This window comes from Musca autumnalis, unplaced genomic scaffold (genome assembly GCF_047663935.1).
Source record: "Musca autumnalis isolate F117 unplaced genomic scaffold, ASM4766393v1 scaffold_1, whole genome shotgun sequence".
Classification (NCBI taxonomy): domain Eukaryota; kingdom Metazoa; phylum Arthropoda; class Insecta; order Diptera; family Muscidae; genus Musca; species Musca autumnalis.
This window is the reverse complement of record NW_027411644.1, coordinates 80102477-80119674: the sequence shown is the minus strand read 5'-3', so window position 1 is coordinate 80119674 and position 17198 is coordinate 80102477. Positions and strand designations below refer to the sequence as shown.

General features: G+C 37.0%; 2 protein-coding genes across 4 annotated transcripts in view; one reads left to right on the top strand and one right to left on the bottom strand.

Annotated features, from left to right (window-relative positions):
* LOC141402034 (uncharacterized) overlaps window positions 1-17198 on the top strand; it is a 1128858-nt gene that overhangs the window by 1092533 nt on the left and 19127 nt on the right. The window lies entirely within an intron of this gene.
* On the bottom strand, window positions 7997-16122 carry LOC141402043 (uncharacterized). 3 transcript variants are annotated; one of them, XR_012412506.1, is made up of 5 exons: window positions 15805-16122; window positions 15243-15732; window positions 8412-10727; window positions 8179-8313; window positions 7997-8084 (listed from the first exon to the last, which is right to left on the bottom strand). XR_012412506.1 is itself a non-coding variant. In XM_073982670.1 (4 exons), exons 2-4 carry the CDS (start codon window positions 15487-15489, stop codon window positions 10425-10427), a joined length of 471 nt encoding a protein of 156 aa, XP_073838771.1. In that variant the 5' UTR covers window positions 15490-15732; window positions 15805-16103; the 3' UTR covers window positions 10287-10424. The 3 variants fall into 3 exon arrangements, 1 of the variants encoding a protein (XP_073838771.1); XR_012412503.1 differs by having other exon boundaries at window positions 8179-10727; XM_073982670.1 differs by lacking the exons at window positions 7997-8084; window positions 8179-8313 and having other exon boundaries at window positions 10287-10524; window positions 10590-10713; window positions 15805-16103.

The following is a 17198-nucleotide window of genomic DNA, read 5'->3' as shown; positions in this document are numbered from 1 at the left end:
TCCAAATCACGGCTTTTGATGCAGAGCTTTGGATTTAATTTAAATATAAATAAATAAATATATATATATATATATATATATATATATATATATATATATATATATATATATATATATCTAAAGATGCAATAGAAATACAAGCCATTGTAAAATATTCCGGAATAAATAAAACACATTTTGTTTATTTGTGTAAAACAAGTATACTAAAAACTTTATGACATTAACACAAATGATAAAATTCTCAATTAAATTCAATCGCAAATGAATCTCCTTCTTCCGTCTCCTCTGCATTTTATACAACCGCCACTGATTTTGCTTCATCATCGAACATAGACGACATAGACTCCAACTCCACTCCATTAAGAATTTCCGTGTCGTAAATTACCGCAAAAATGTTCGCAACTTTTGTTTGTATTTTATTTGTTTGTCCTTTGAAGAAATGTGTCGCTGCTTATAGGGATCAACCAACTCTTTTTTATAGGGATCTCTAAAGCAACTGCTTATAAAATGTATCGAACGAAGTGAATTTTTCATAACTCCGTTTGAACTGCATCGGAGGATGTAGTGAAATCATAACTTCACATTGCATCACTTCCAAACTTTTTGTGCTGAGTTCGTTCCCGTTCTTTTTTAAAGATAAAATATAATATAAACAGCGAACTGTCAAAAAATGATACCAAATCCAAATTTATGCCTTTGATTTCGCCTAATCTGTCCGATTCATTGTCATTTTGAATTAATCGTTATGCAAATGTGAACAAACATTTTGACAGACTGGAGATATGTATTTCAATTGCAATAGTGATGATGTGCTATAAACAACGGGTTAGAGTAATAGTACGTTTACATTTAAGAAATCGATTGAATTTCAACTGTCAATTTCTTTGCGTATATGTCAAATGAAATCTCATCTAAAATCCATTGGATTTCATTTGACGTTTAAGCAATGGAATTGACAGTTGAAATCGAGTGGATTTCGTATATGTAAACCAAGCATAAGACCAGCTGATTTTGCACAATGTGTCAAATTCAAAATTTTGAGTGCCTGAAGGATTTTTAAATCAAAAGTGCTGTAGTTGTTGGTTCACCTTATGGCACATATGGGTTGTCACTTTTTATATACAAAAGGAATATGCAAAGTGACAACACATGTGTAAAAAAACATATCATGTAAAGTACTCATTCTTTATTGCATCACGATTTGTTAATGGGGTTTTTTGAGGTGCGACAACCAACTTCCATCCGTTTTTTTAATAAATGTGTAAACAAATTTGATGTCCTGAACTTCTCTAGAGATTGAGTCAGAGTGTTGAAAAAAACTAGAACATGGTAAGTACCGACTGTGCAATATAGTTGCTGGTTTAAAGTCGTAAATTGTAACTAAACAATGTTGCACTTTTAGCTTTTTCCAGCAAAAATATTTGTTTCACTATGCATTTGATCTTCCAAAAAAAAAAGTTTGTACATGAATTTTATCTAACATTTAACCTGGGTTGCAACATTTTATTTTCGAATTTGGCCACTTTTTCCTTTCTCCTTCTTTCCAAATATCTATGTGTCAGTGTGCATTTCACTTTCTCTCTCTTTTCAATCCTCATTCAATTAACAATGTTTTAAATATTCTCAGTATGTACATTTTCATTGTTGTTGATGTTACTTTACTTTTGTGTTAGCTCTCTTCGTTTTTATGTAAATGCATTTAAAGTTTATTTGAGGTATGTGATTGTATGGTTGGCTGTGCTTGTAGTTTTTCTGTTTCGTTGAGGGGTGTTAGTGCAAAAACTTTTGTTAATTAGTTTAATTTTGTGTTCACATAGCACAGTTATCACTGATTTTTCCCCCGAATGAAATGTTCCCCGAAACACCAACAAAATTTTTTAGGATTTTTATGTCAGAACCATGGTAGAATAAGAAAGGTAGAACAGGTTCGAAAAAACCATAGAAAATCAACCCTACACGTATGCCCGCTTCCTTTCAAAATTGTCTATGGTGACAAACTTCAAGTTTTGTTTATGTTTGTTTCATATAAAATTCAATTTTCAAAATTAATGAAATGCTTAGGAAATACATTTTGTACAGAACAAATATTTTTTATGTGAATCAACTAAAAACGTTGCTGCTGCAGATGTTGTTGTAGCAACGCAAATATGTATTTCAGTTATCTGGTGCTGGTTCTTCTGTATCCAGACTCAAAAATTCTCCAACATGGACTGGCTGCGCCCATAAAGAATCAGGAGACAATAGTAAATGAGCTAAAAAATTAAGCATGCCATGGGGTTCCAAATCATATGCCGGGCATTTGTTGGTGGTCGTGGCATCAAGTCGGACCCAAACGAATTGAGCCGGCTGCATCGTTCACTAAAACCTCTCGTTTTATCTTGACAGTTGGCGTTCTTCTGCCGCAATGGATGGGTGGTGATGTTGGTCTCCGAATACGGAATACATTCTGACCATTGTACAACCTGCGCAACTACATCAGTATCCTCACGTGCCTGGCGAGGGAAGATTGTCCACTATATCGTGGCAATGGTGCTCAATGCGATAACACCTTATCAGGTATTGCATCAACAACATTTTGTTGTGCTGATGCAAGGGTAAAATCTTCATCTTCGCATGAAGATGGTCCTATGGTCAGATGAAAGTACTGCACTATGTAATCTATGTAGAGATTTAACCTATTACATACATATGTATATATATCATCGACGATAGGACCGGTGCTAAGATATTACAATAATCCGCATACATATTACAGCCTTAATGCCGACTGGAGGAAGTCACACGCGACATCTTCTCATTTTTTTAAATTATGAAGATGTTAGTTTTCATTTTATTTTTACATATTACGATAATTTCGTTTTCGTTTTATAAAAACGAAAATTTTGTATGTATTTATGAAATTGAAATTTGTCATAATTTGAATATTAAAAGCAAAACATATCAAAATGAGTTTGACACGAGTCGGTCACCAACAGAAAAAAAATTTAATCAGCTGTGAGCTCTGCCATACCTTTCTTATTATACCATGGTCAGAACACCTCTCTTTTTCTCTTTGGTAATTGGCTTCAATGTTTTTCTCCGTGTGTGTGTTCGTTTTTTTGGATTTTTAAAACTAAAAATTAGCTGCTGTAGTAGTTAATGGTCCTTTTGGTTTTTATACATTTCCATTCAAACTTTTTCGTTGATTATTAACAAAGTTTTGCATTGCTTCGTGTTTTGTGTTCGTCCCCTCCAGTGTTGTTATTAACAGAGTAATAAAATGTTGGCGTTAATGCATCATTAAATTGTTGTTATTCATATTATTATTTTTGTATAAAAGTTGTTGGAAAAATTTGTTGCAAATTTGTTGTATTAAACTTTAAATTGTTGTTAATATTTATTATGTTATTCTTAAATTATTATGCATGCATGCATGTCCTTTTTATTTATTTATTATTTTGCTTTCATTGTTGTTGGTTGGTGGTAATTTCCCTCGAGATCATGAATGTGTTTTCTATAATTTATTATTAACTAATTGTCATGCAAATATTTAAAATAAAAAAGGTACGTGTGGTTGTCATTATGCGCATGTTTGTATATCTGTGTATTTACTTATTGGCAATTGTAGTGGTTAATATGCAAGTTAATTTGGTTAATATGAGAATATTTTGTAATTAATATTTATTATCGGATAAATTAACACACAGTGGGCAAAATGGAGAAAATACGTTATCTAAATTTAAATTAGAGGTTATTATCCATTTGGTGTATTGTCTGTAAGTCACAATAGACCCACGTTGGGCGCTATTTTATACATACATAGATACATGGACACTTATAGTACGTTTAGATTTATAAATCCACTCGATTTCAAATGTCAATTTCATAGTGTATACATACGTCAAATAAATCATAGTTTTAAATCCACTCGATTTGATTTGACATATACGCTATGGAATTGACATTTGAAATCGAGTAGATTTCGTAAGTCTAAACTTACTATTAGTTGGGTTGAGCAAATTTTATAAAAGATATATGGCCTTTTCCCGTACTTTATAAAGTGGTAAAAGTCGTAAGAGTTGTAAAAGTCGTAAACGATTTTCATATAAATTTTGTGTACGGGAACGCAAAATGTGTAAAAGTGGTAAAAATTTTAAAAACTTTTTAGTTCTGGAACAGAGCTATATATTTACTATCTTATAGGTCATTTAGATATGACATCATTAGCCGGATTTAGCGCATTATCAGGATTTATTTGCTAAATCCGGCCAAAATCTACCAGATTTCCCATACAAAAATAAATCCTCGTATTGAGTGGATTTGTTTTAAATCCGGCATAAATCCTCGTATACAACTCTGTTTTTTGCAACATGTTGCTAGAAAATACAAAAAGTTGCAAGCTGGCACAAGAAAAAAGGTAGATGCATCGGTGAAATGCTATAACAAAAATAATTTAAAATGTCAAAATTTGTAAACAAGGCGAAAAAATTAAATTTTCTTTGATATTCAAAGTTGATTTTACTCAACCAAGACTAATATCTACGATGTCTAAACGATAAAATTATTTTTTATTTGCTCATTAGTTAGCATTAGTGGCATAATGTGCTAAAATTTTCAATATTAAACAATAAATTTGTAATTTGCCGTGTGGTTTTTGAGACGAATTCAATATATAACAACTTCTTTTGACGTTTCAAATTCGATCAGATGGGCTGATGCATCTACCTTAGTAGTTGTGCTATGAACAAAAATCAGCTGACTGTCATTTAAAACCTCCAAAATGTATATCTAAATGCAATGAGATCTGTACTGGATTTATTAAATCCAGTTGAGGATTTATGGCTAGTCTAAATGAGCTATTAATAAACACACTTTCGATTAAAAAGGAAGAATTATGTTAAGATAGGCTACGTTTAAATATCTCGTTGCAAAATGCAATCCTGTAGTTATGGCTTAAAACGTCAAATGTATAGAACAATAATAAAGGCAGATGCATCTGAATAGTTATTCAGTTTTACAAAAATATGAAATATATAGAACTCCACTTTTTATGGTGAATAGTACTGCAAATTTGGCTATTAACAAAAAAATAGTAAATACTTGTATTTTCGACTCCACTTATCACTTCAGCTGTGCTCCAAAATAGCATAAGTTGTGCCCAAACTCAAGAGAGCTAAAACAAAAATGATGTTCTCTTCTACCGTTGTCTTCTACTACACAAATTTGGTGTATCTAGCACAGTGCCGGTCAGAGAAATAAAAAAAAAAACCAATGCATGTGTGTATGTTTGAGTAAAAAATCAACAACCAAATGATGTTTTTTGTTTGTTTTTGTTCACGCCGAGTGTACGTGAGGGAGAAAAGCAAATGCAAAGACAACTCAGTGGGATCGCTGAGTATACTGTCTTTGCAAAGAAGCGCAGCCCTGATCTAGCATCCTGTTTGTTGGTATCTATTTTGCCGATACGTTGCCATTTCAGCTAGATTTCTAACAATATTTTTTCCAATAACGTTAAAAATCAAACATTTATTGCCAAAGCGAATTGAAGTTTTTGCCCTTGTTTTCAAATTTTATATTGTAAAAATTTAAAAATGATACTGCAGATTTTTTTGGAACAATTCAACTGTGCGAGGCCTGATCAAAAACACCATTATTTTAAATACAGTTTTGGGAAGAGGAAAGGTTATACCCCGTTTGCACTTAACCGGATTTAATAAATCCACTGGAATTCAAATGTTAATTCCATAGAAGCAAACATCAAATAAATCATCAAAAATAAGGTTAACCCGGAAAAAACACCGTTTTAGCTGGGACCAAGTCCGGTGAATACGATACTTGAGGCATGTTTTGTTTTTGGGCAAAAACTCACGCACAATCATCGATTTGTGAGCTTGTTTGTTATGATGGTTCAAAATCCATTATCCATTATTAAACGCCTGTTAGACTATACACTTTTAACATGTTTAAGAGCATTATCTCGACTGGATTTTCTAAATCAACCATAGTCTAAACGTACTATTATCGAACATACGTAACTCACGAAATTTGAAAATAATGTTTTTTTATCAGACCACGTACTTCTACCTTTATTATTGGATTATATCAACAACAATATAAAGCATCGGCACATAAGATCCGTTGTGAGTCCCGTCAGACGTCAAAAATAATAACCACATGAAAAATTTGTAATTGATGCCAAGTTTGTTATTGAAGTTTTCATGTGGTTGTTGTAACGAATCCCTCAAAGGGACATATGTATGTGCCGAACCCTTAAGGCCTCTGAAAAATAGCTTTGTTGAGTGCCGCGTTACAACATGCAAAAAGTGTAATTGATGTCAAGATTTCTTTTGACGTTTTCATGTGGTTGTTGTTGTAAAACGACATTCAATGTATCGATTGTACAGAAGCCTTTCAAGAGTCAAGTCCTCGGCATATACGGTAGACACGCGTTGTCCCAAACAAGTTAAATTATGTTTAACTTTAACGCGACAGCCATATTTTTGTTTTTCAAAAAACTTGGCATCGCTTAAGGCCGCGGCACATACGGTCCGTTGTGCGACGCGTTGCGCGTTAAAAACAACAACCACATGAAAAATGTTTAAATGATGCCAAGTTTGTTCTTGAAGTTTTCATGTGGTTGTTGTAACGCGACGCTCAATGCGCCGTATGTGCAGCGGCCTTTACACTTTTTTATGAAAACTTCAAAGGAAAACCTGGCATCACTTACACTTTTCTCATATGGATGTTGCAACGCGGAACTCAACGAAGTATGAAGGCCTCGGCACATACAATGCATTTAGTGTCGCGTTACAACACCCAGATGAAAACATCAAGAACAAACTTGGCATCACCTACACTTGTTTCGTATGGTTGTTTTTAAAGCGTGACGCCTCAATCAAAGGACCGTATGTGCCGAGGCCTACACGGAAGTTTTCATGATGAAATTATAAGATGGCGTAAAACGCCAACGTCGTGGTTACAATCTGTCAAATTTTTTGTTATTGTGAACAAATTGCAAAGACATAAATACAACAAGATAAGACATTATTTTGCTATCATTCTTCACTGAATGGAATTTGAATTTAACATAATGTTATATTACGATATGGTGAAATAACATTTTTATCTTTTATACATTTTTACGTATTTTGTTGCGGGTGGGTAAACAGACGTCAACACATTAATCACATACCAAAAACCCATCACCCAAAAATGCACTCCCTATGACACGTGCGACACTATATTTTTTTTGTTGGTATCAATACAAATGATTATGTGCCGGAATATGCCGTTCGGGGAAGAAAAATTATTATAGGGGTACGGACTAGGCACACAAATATCTGAAATGAAGGAAACCATTGAGTAAATAAGGGAAATAAACATAGAATTCCTAACTTCATTTATTTACTTACGTGCCAACGCTATTGTGAATGATCACTGGTGGTGTTGTTTTTCTTTTTTGTGAGCGCAAAATACTCAGCTTTACAAACAACCAAGAAGCTCTTTTTCTGGCCATTTTAATGCTCACCATTAGTGATGGGATGATGGGGAATAACCTCGTCTAGGGTTTAGTCAAATTTAATGTGAGCTGTTCTTAGTTGCAGTCGAAATAATAAAATTTTATTAATTTCCTCGCCGGTGTGTTATGCCGCTGTGTTTATTTATTTTGTACAATGCCAGCTGTCAATGAATTGACAGCTGACATTGAGGTGGCCGTGTTTACATCACAAGTAGTACACAGTACAGGGTTGGTGATGTGAAATTTGCCGTCTCTGGTAGCAAACAAATGAGCGCGGCTTAACGCCATATATAAAATATGAATTTCGAAAAATAACAAAATACGTTATAAAAAAATGAGAGAGGCACTTCAACACTAACACCAATTAAACTTAAACAATATTGGAATAGAGATGCATTGGGAAAAAGCGCATATAAAAGACGAAAATGGTTAGAAAATCTCCATATTGTGTTTGTAAAATTCCGGTGTATGGACGAAGTTTGCCTTAAGATTGTGTGCTAGAGCTACTCAGAGATAGAAATTTAGTTAAAATAATTGGAAGAATTCACCAAATTGTGCAAAGTAAGTGCCGTAATGTCACCCAAACCTTTAAAAAATGTACCAAAATCGTGATTAGTGGGATCAAAATACTTAGATAGTGTGTTTTTTGTATTAAATAGGAGATACGCATGCTGACATACCGAAGAAACTGCATATGAAGGAGTGAATATCTGCCTGGAAATAGCTGCCAAGAATACCTTTATCCTTAAGGACATTAGTGAGAGGAATACATTTTTTCTGAGTGAGATAACGACAGAGCACATAAAGGTAGGACACTGAAAGCGTTCCAAGATTAAAATTAAAGTGGTATCGGTGTGCGATTGGCCATTAGAATTCAAATAATCAAATATTAAAAGTGATAATTATTTCAAACCTTTTGCGTCCGCCGGAAAAGCTGCCGGCCAATCGCCGCCGTTGTCATAAGAAATTGAAACATCCGGAACACCCTGTGGCCATCAGCTGCTGAACTATAACAGTAGCGACAAAAACCAGGGACGGTCTGACACACTCTTCCCAAGGACAGACTGTTCTACATCCATAGAACTGTTCTTGCTAAGATAACTGCCATAATTGTTGAAACCTACAAGAATTTAAAGTCGTCAATCAGGCGCTTGAAGAAAAAAGACTTTATTTATCCCATGACATATATTCTGTTTATGTATTTTTGTTCTTTTGTGTTTCTTGTATTAATCGGTATTTTATAAATTCAAGATTATTTATCGTGACCTTTCATATAATTTCCGATCATTAATCATATATCATATTTAACTTTATTATATTATTGTTATCATTTTATTTACTATTATTTATTTTCTGATTTTTTTTATATACTTTTGTTCTTTTGTTGCGTGGAAACTGTGAAGAGCATTACAATTAAACGTGAAAAGGGGTACTTACGATAATTCTTGGACTCATTACATGTCCGTATGAAGCAAAAATCCATCTAACTGAGCTCAATTAGGTAGGAGATTAAAGTGTTTAGTAAGCTAGGTCTCTATTGACTTTTTCTTGCCCCATCGCATGACGATTGTAGGTTCTGTCTAAGATAACTATTTAACGTAACGCTCGATTTTAAAGCTGTAAGAGAATAATAACAACTTGATTGGATGCCTACATGGCCCTTTACTGATAATTATGTTTTCTTTTAAGTTTTCTTTCAAATAAAAGTATGATTTGTGTACCATTAATAATGAACATGAAGTGATTTGGTAATTTGGGAGGGAATATGGTCGTGTGAGGGATAAGTTAGGATGGATGGGGTTAAGGGGTCCATATAGATGAGGATGGGGATATTTGGACCATGGTAGGGTGGGCCGAGTGGGGGTCTTGAACACCAAGAGACCTATATCTCGAAGAATGTTCTCTGTGTGTGTAGTGTTATATGTTTATTCGTGTATTTGTTTATTTTTTTTGCTGTTAGACCAGTGGCTGACCCAGCAGGTTGAGAACTCGCCCTGAGGACTCCGAGTAGCCGGAAACGATGGTCAGCGAGCCGTGGTCATAACAGAAATGGCGCCCAATCCAAATAAGTGCCTTCTGTGTCACTTCAACGTGATATTTGAAGAGTTTTAGATAAGTGCAATAAAATCTAAGCACTTGGAAATAGCCCGATAGTAAATGAAATAGCCCAAATCTTCTAGTCGTATTCTAATAATGACTAATTAGTATTGCAACCAGAACTACGAAGTAGTGTCTGTTTAAAAGTGCAATATTAAGTTTAGTTATGTTGGAGTAGTCTAGGGTAAAGATTTTATTGGTCAGGTGCAATCTCTAGTTCGTCAAGTGTAACTATGAATGTTGTGTTATTGACCTGTGTTTGTCTATTAGAGTGTTAGTTTTTTTTTTATTAAAAGATCTCGTATATATAGGATTTTGAGTGGCTAAGATGATAGCTATTGCGGCAGGAATAGAAGCCGTAAGTACAGCATTATGAGGCCAATCACCATGAGAACTTCCGTGTTAGAAAAATAATAAACATGATTGCCATGGTTTCATAATCCTATCTAGAGGATCTATTCATGTTTGTCTAGAACATTCAAAGGGAAAACACTTTAAGGAAGAAGTTTTAATAACTATTTATATGGTCTTCTTATCTGACGTTTCAATCCGAATCCTGCACAGTGGGTTTGTAGAAAGCATGAAGCTAGTCAGCATTAATAAGATCTGAGAAAGTTATACCCCTACCTGACAGAGTCCCTTAATTATACGACCATAAACCTCCTACTTGGTGAATAGAAAACAGGATTAATTAATATTTTAATAATTTTTATATATTGACGATAATTAGATAACAAAAACAAATACTTGTCGTAGTGACAGGATATAGTGAAAGAAACGCGTATTCCATAGACTGTGACAGATTGCTAAACTTATTAAAATAAGAGAATTAATATAGTCGTTGCTTCAGGTAATGATAACCCGTTCCGCGACCAAGAGAATCTGGCCTCCAGCTTTTGATGCTACCTCTGATCAGGACAATATAAAACCTAAAAAGAAAAAGACAAAAGAAGTAGATTTAGATATGGCAGAACGTAACGAGCAATTCCGGGACTTATCTGCAACGATCATTAATCGTCCAGGTACTACTGAGTCACCAGCAGCAGCTCCCGTTCCACCACAGTTAGGGGGAGATAATGTTGGAGAACGATTTTCGACCCCAGGAACTACCAGGAAATCTACAGATAAAGACCTAGATGAGAAAATAAAGTTAATAGTAGGAAATGAAGTGCAAGAAATCAGAAAAACTTTAGAAGTGTTAGTTAAAACGGTTAAGAGTATTTCAACCCATAGTGCCGCGTCCAGGGTAGATAGTTTCGGGACCAACGATGCTAATGGTAATGTACCTCCACCGATGTCTACTACCAATTCCCAATCTGATACGAATTCTATAGGTAATCTATCCACCAACGCTGCTTCTGTTTCAACTATGATTGATCATATTAGAATTAGGGTAGACAAATTCGGCCTGAATTTCGATGGGAATGTTCAAAAACTGACGATAGAAGAGTTTATATTTCGTCTTGAGCGGTTGCAGATGCAATATAGTATCCCGTGGGAGGAAATATTGCGAGATTTTCGGCTGTTAGTCTCAGGGCCAGCGTTGGAATGGTATTGGCAAAGTCAAAGGACGCATGATTTTAATCAGTGGATCAAGTTGAAAGACGCACTATTGTGCCAATACCGGACCACTAAATCACCATTCGAGGCCATGCGAGATTTGGTGGACCGAAAACAGATGGCCAACGAACCAATTGACGCATATTTCCACACTATGGGACAACTCCGCTCTCGTCTGCAGCATCCCATAACCGATCTAGACATGATCAATATTATAAAAGTAAACTTGCGGGAAAATATTAAAGCTATTATTTACCCTATGACTGTTGCTACCGTGGAGATGTTGCGGATCGAATGTAAGGACGTAGAGAAAAACTTTCCTAGAAGGGACCTTCGACCGCCGATGCAGACTCATCCACGCCCTATGAGGCAAGTAAATGAAATCGAGTTTGTTGATGAGTATGATGAATCAATTCCAACAGACGAAGCATCCGATACAGTGTCAGCAATTCGATTTAATGGTCAACAAAATAGACCCCTAATATGCTGGAACTGTAGAGCCGATGGACACATGTTTAGGGACTGCCCATCGTCCGAAAGATCTCTGTTCTGCTACCGATGTGGAAAACCCAATACGAAAACACCGGTATGCCCAAATTGTCAATCGGGAAACAGGAGGAGGGATGTGGAGAAGGCAGGAGATGCACGTCCCTTAGAGAATCCTGCAGCCTAGATCCAATAAAGATCATTCCAAGGATAACTAAGAAAAACAATGAAGAGAGAATAACCGATGACAATAAAGGCAAGGAAGACAATTCGTATGCGAAACGAAGACATTACATCTCCGTAGAAGACAGGCAGGAAAATTATGACAGAGTTAGGTCGAAAATATTCAAAGATAATGAACCAATGCCAAATTTGCCAAAACGTATTGTGAAAATCAGACAAAAAACTGTGGAAAAACGGCAATATAGAAGAGGAATAGTAGAAGCCATCACACGTTCCAATTCCGATCAAAACGATCCCAGATTATATGCCGAAATATGCCTCCACGGAAAAAGGATAAACGGGTTATTGGATACAGGGGCATCAGTTAGCCTTCTCGGAAAAGGATGTCGCGAATTTATTGAAGATTTAGACCTCGCAATAAAACCCGTGTTCCATAGTATTACCACGGCTAGTGGACAGAGATTCCGTATACTGGGGGAAATCGAATGCGAGGTAGAATATGAAGGGATAAAACAGGATATCACCCTGCTTTTATGCCCCGATCTGGAACAATGCCTGTATTTAGGGATCGATTTTTGGAGGAAGTTTCAGTTGGCACCGGGTCTGATAGGTATTGAAGAAATAAATGTAGAGAAAGTTCTTGAGGACTTCAAGAATCCCGAAGGTGAACATAAGTTGAAACCGCACAATCTAACTGCTGAACAGCAATGCAGATTGAATGAGGTGATTAAGAAGTTTGATAGTTTTGAAGAAAAAGGCCTTGGCCGCACCCATATTGAAAAGCACACCATTAAATTGATCGAGGGGGCCGTACCGGTAAAGGATAGGCATTACCCGATGTCACCGGCGGTGCAGCAAATCACATTTGACGAGGTAGATAATATGTTGAAATTAGATGTCATTGAAGAAAGCGAAAGTCCGTGGAGTAACCGGACTACCATCGTTCGGAAACCCGGCAAAAACCGCTTTTGTCTAGATGCCAGAAAGCTAAATAAGTTGACGGAGAAGGATGCATATCCTCTCCAAAATATAGATGGAATATTGAGTAGGATCGACGAGACTTATTTCATAAGTAGCGTCGATCTGAAATACGCTTTCTGGCAGATAGAATTAGATGACGAAAGTAAAAAGTATACTGCCTTTACGGTACCGGGACGACCTTTGTACCAGTTCCGCGTCATGCCCTTTGGGCTATGCAACGCGGCGCAAAGGTTGTGTCGATTAATGGACAAGGTCGTCCCCAGCCGGCTCAAAGAAAACGTATTTGTGTATTTAGATGATCTCCTCGTGATCTCTAGCGATTTCGACAAGCATCTAAAACTATTGGAAGAGGTGGCTCAATGTTTAAAAAACGCTAGATTGACTATTGGGTTAAAGAAATCACAGTTCTGCTTCAGGGAACTGAAATATTTAGGGTTCGTGATTGGTGGGGGAAAGTTAAAAACCGACCCGGAAAAAGTGGAGGCAATACGAAAGATAGCTATTCCCAAAAATCCCCGAGAGGTAAGAAGCTTCCTTGGTACCGCAGGGTGGTACCGCCGTTTTATACGGGACTTTGCGGCTATATCGGCACCCTTGACCGACACTTTAAAAAAGGCAAAAAAGTTCAGCATGACCAAGGAAGCTATCGAAGCGTTTGAAAACCTCAAGACTGCGTTGACCTCAGCTCCGGTACTTCGCCACCCGGATTTTAGTAAAAGGTTTTTCATTCAATGCGACGCCTCAGAATATGGCATCGGGGCCGTATTGTTTCAGCTCAATGACCAGGGGGACGAGCACCCCATAGCATTCTTCTCTCAGAAACTCAATTCATGCCAGCGAAACTATAGTGTAACGGAGAAAGAATGTCTCGCGGCTGTTATGGCAGTGAAAAAGTTCCGACCTTATGTCGAACTTATGGACTTCACTGTCATAACAGACCATGCAAGTCTCCAGTGGCTGATGAATTTGAAGGATCTGAGTGGGAGGCTCGCCCGTTGGTCATTGCAGCTACAAGCTTTCCACTTCCAAATCGAACATCGAAAGGGCAAGGACAATATTGTAGCGGACACATTGTCTAGACTGCCTACAATCGACGAGCTTGATATCGATGAAATGGTCGATTTTGACATTAATGCTTTCAAAGAACCGGAATACGAAGAATTGAAGACGACAATAGAATCGAATAAAGAGCGGTTACCGGATCTTAAAGTCGATAATGGTATGGTATTTAAAAGAATACGACCTAAAGGTACCGAGGATTTAGCCGAGTATGAGTGGAGGCTATGGATACCACAATCGGTTACCCATACTTTGATACAAAAAGCCCATGACTTACCAACAGTGGCACACGGGGGAATGACCAAAACCTTAAATCGTTTAAAACAACAATATTATTGGCCAAATATGACCTCGCAGGTCCGCCAGTATGTTGGGAGATGTCAAACGTGCAAAGAAGTGAAGAGTGCCAACTACAACACTCAAACAACGATAGGGAATGAGGTCATAACGGAACGGCCCTTCCAAAAGATATATATCGATTTCCTGGGGAAATATCCCCGGTCAAAAAGTGGAAATGCATATATCTTTGTTGTAGTTGACCACTTTTCAAAATTCGTTTTTTTGAAGTCAATGAGGGATGCCACAGCGAGCAATGTAGTGAAGTTCCTAATTGAAGAGATTTTCCATAAATTTGGTGTCCCCGAAACTGTCCATAGTGACAACGGGGCCCAATTCAATTCAAAACAATTTAAAGAAATGATTGGTGCCTATAAAATAAATCACCTACAAACCGCCCCATACTCCCCGCAATCAAATGCGTCGGAGAGGGTTAACCGGTCCGTCCTGGCGGCCATCAGATCATATCTGGAAAATGATCACCGGGATTGGGACCTCTACCTCTCCGAAATCGAATGTGCTTTACGCACTTCGGTTCATGCAGCCACTGGAGAAACGCCCTTTTTTGCCCTTTTCGGGTACCACATGTACACCAAGGGTTCGGATTACAACCTAGCGAGGAAATTGAAATCGCTTTCCGACCATGAAGTGTTAGATTTGGACAAAAAGGACCGTTTGAAGCTCATTAGAGAGAAAATAAGGCAAAACATGCACCAAGCGTATGAAGTTAGTGCCCGACGTTATAACCAGAGGGCCCGAGTGACAAAGTTTCTCCCCGGACAGGAAGTATATCGAAGAAACTATTTCCTTAGCGACTTCGAAAAGAATTTTAATGCAAAATTTGCTCGGAAATTCACAAAGTGTAGGATAAGTCGGCTAAAAGGAAACAATATGTATGAGCTGGAAGACCTTAAAGGTCAACCATTGGGGGTAGCCCATGCAAAAGACCTAAAAAGGTAACAATCTGTACAAAATTCTTCCTCGGGGTGCAATCGGGAACGGCGATACAAGGTACTACATTCTATTCTACTACTACACTTACCTCCAGTCCCGAAAATATTGCCTTCACCAATAACAGTATAGAGTTCACGAGCCAGCACATGGAGAATCACTATTGGGTATGGGGGTACCGTAGAGATAACCAAAAAGTACACTACTTCACGTATGGAATGCACGAAATATTTCCTTAATAATTGCCCGGCTGGTGAGACCTCAGGGTGTGGGAGTTCCCCACGTCTGGTGCCATCAATTGCCTCTATGATTTTCCCGAACTTGTACATTATCATCATCGTTTCCCCGCACACCGTCTTTTCGTTCGCCAGCTCCTCCTAGCCGGAGTTTTGTTGCGGGTGGGTAAACAGACGTCAACACATTAATCACATACCAAAAACCCATCACCCAAAAATGCACTCCCTATGACACGTGCGACACTATATTTTTTTTGTTGGTATCAATACAAATGATTATGTGCCGGAATATGCCGTTCGGGGAAGAAAAATTATTATAGGGGTACGGACTAGGCACACAAATATCTGAAATGAAGGAAACCATTGAGTAAATAAGGGAAATAAACATAGAATTCCTAACTTCATTTATTTACTTACGTGCCAACGCTATTGTGAATGATCACTGGTGGTGTTGTTTTTCTTTTTTGTGAGCGCAAAATACTCAGCTTTACAAACAACCAAGAAGCTCTTTTTCTGGCCATTTTAATGCTCACCATTAGTGATGGGATGATGGGGAATAACCTCGTCTAGGGTTTAGTCAAATTTAATGTGAGCTGTTCTTAGTTGCAGTCGAAATAATAAAATTTTATTAATTTCCTCGCCGGTGTGTTATGCCGCTGTGTTTATTTATTTTGTACAATGCCAGCTGTCAATGAATTGACAGCTGACATTGAGGTGGCCGTGTTTACATCACAAGTAGTACACAGTACAGGGTTGGTGATGTGAAATTTGCCGTCTCTGGTAGCAAACAAATGAGCGCGGCTTAACGCCATATATAAAATATGAATTTCGAAAAATAACAAAATACGTTATAAAAAAATGAGAGAGGCACTTCAACACTAACACCAATTAAACTTAAACAATATTGGAATAGAGATGCATTGGGAAAAAGCGCATATAAAAGACGAAAATGGTTAGAAAATCTCCATATTGTGTTTGTAAAATTCCGGTGTATGGACGAAGTTTGCCTTAAGATTGTGTGCTAGAGCTACTCAGAGATAGAAATTTAGTTAAAATAATTGGAAGAATTCACCAAATTGTGCAAAGTAAGTGCCGTAATGTCACCCAAACCTTTAAAAAAATGTACCAAAATCGTGATTAGTGGGATCAAAATACTTAGATAGTGTGTTTTTTGTATTAAATAGGAGATACGCATGCTGACATACCGAAGAAACTGCATATGAAGGAGTGAATATCTGCCTGGAAATAGCTGCCAAGAATACCTTTATCCTTAAGGACATTAGTGAGAGGAATACATTTTTTCTGAGTGAGATAACGACAGAGCACATAAAGGTAGGACACTGAAAGCGTTCCAAGATTAAAATTAAAGTGGTATCGGTGTGCGATTGGCCATTAGAATTCAAATAATCAAATATTAAAAGTGATAATTATTTCAAACCTTTTGCGTCCGCCGGAAAAGCTGCCGGCCAATCGCCGCCGTTGTCATAAGAAATTGAAACATCCGGAACACCCTGTGGCCATCAGCTGCTGAACTATAACAGTAGCGACAAAAACCAGGGACGGTCTGACACACTCTTCCCAAGGACAGACTGTTCTACATCCATAGAACTGTTCTTGCTAAGATAACTGCCATAATTGTTGAAACCTACAAGAATTTAAAGTCGTCAATCAGGCGCTTGAAGAAAAAAGACTTTATTTATCCCATGACATATATTCTGTTTATGTATTTTTGTTCTTTTGTGTTTCTTGTATTAATCGGTATTTTATAAATTCAAGATTATTTATCGTGACCTTTCATATAATTTCCGATC

Coding starts and splice junctions, on each gene's coding strand:
- LOC141402043 (XM_073982670.1), bottom strand. CDS start 15,489: ATGATGATAATGTACAAGTTCGGGAAAATCATAGAGGCAATTGATGGC. Junction 10,714..15,242: donor CAATATTTTCGGGACTGGAG/GTAAGTGTAGTA, acceptor CTTTATCTGTAG/ATTTCCTGGTAGTTCCTGGG. Junction 10,525..10,589: donor TTAATGATCGTTGCAGATAA/GTCCCGGAATTG, acceptor TTTTCTTTTTAG/GTTTTATATTGTCCTGATCA.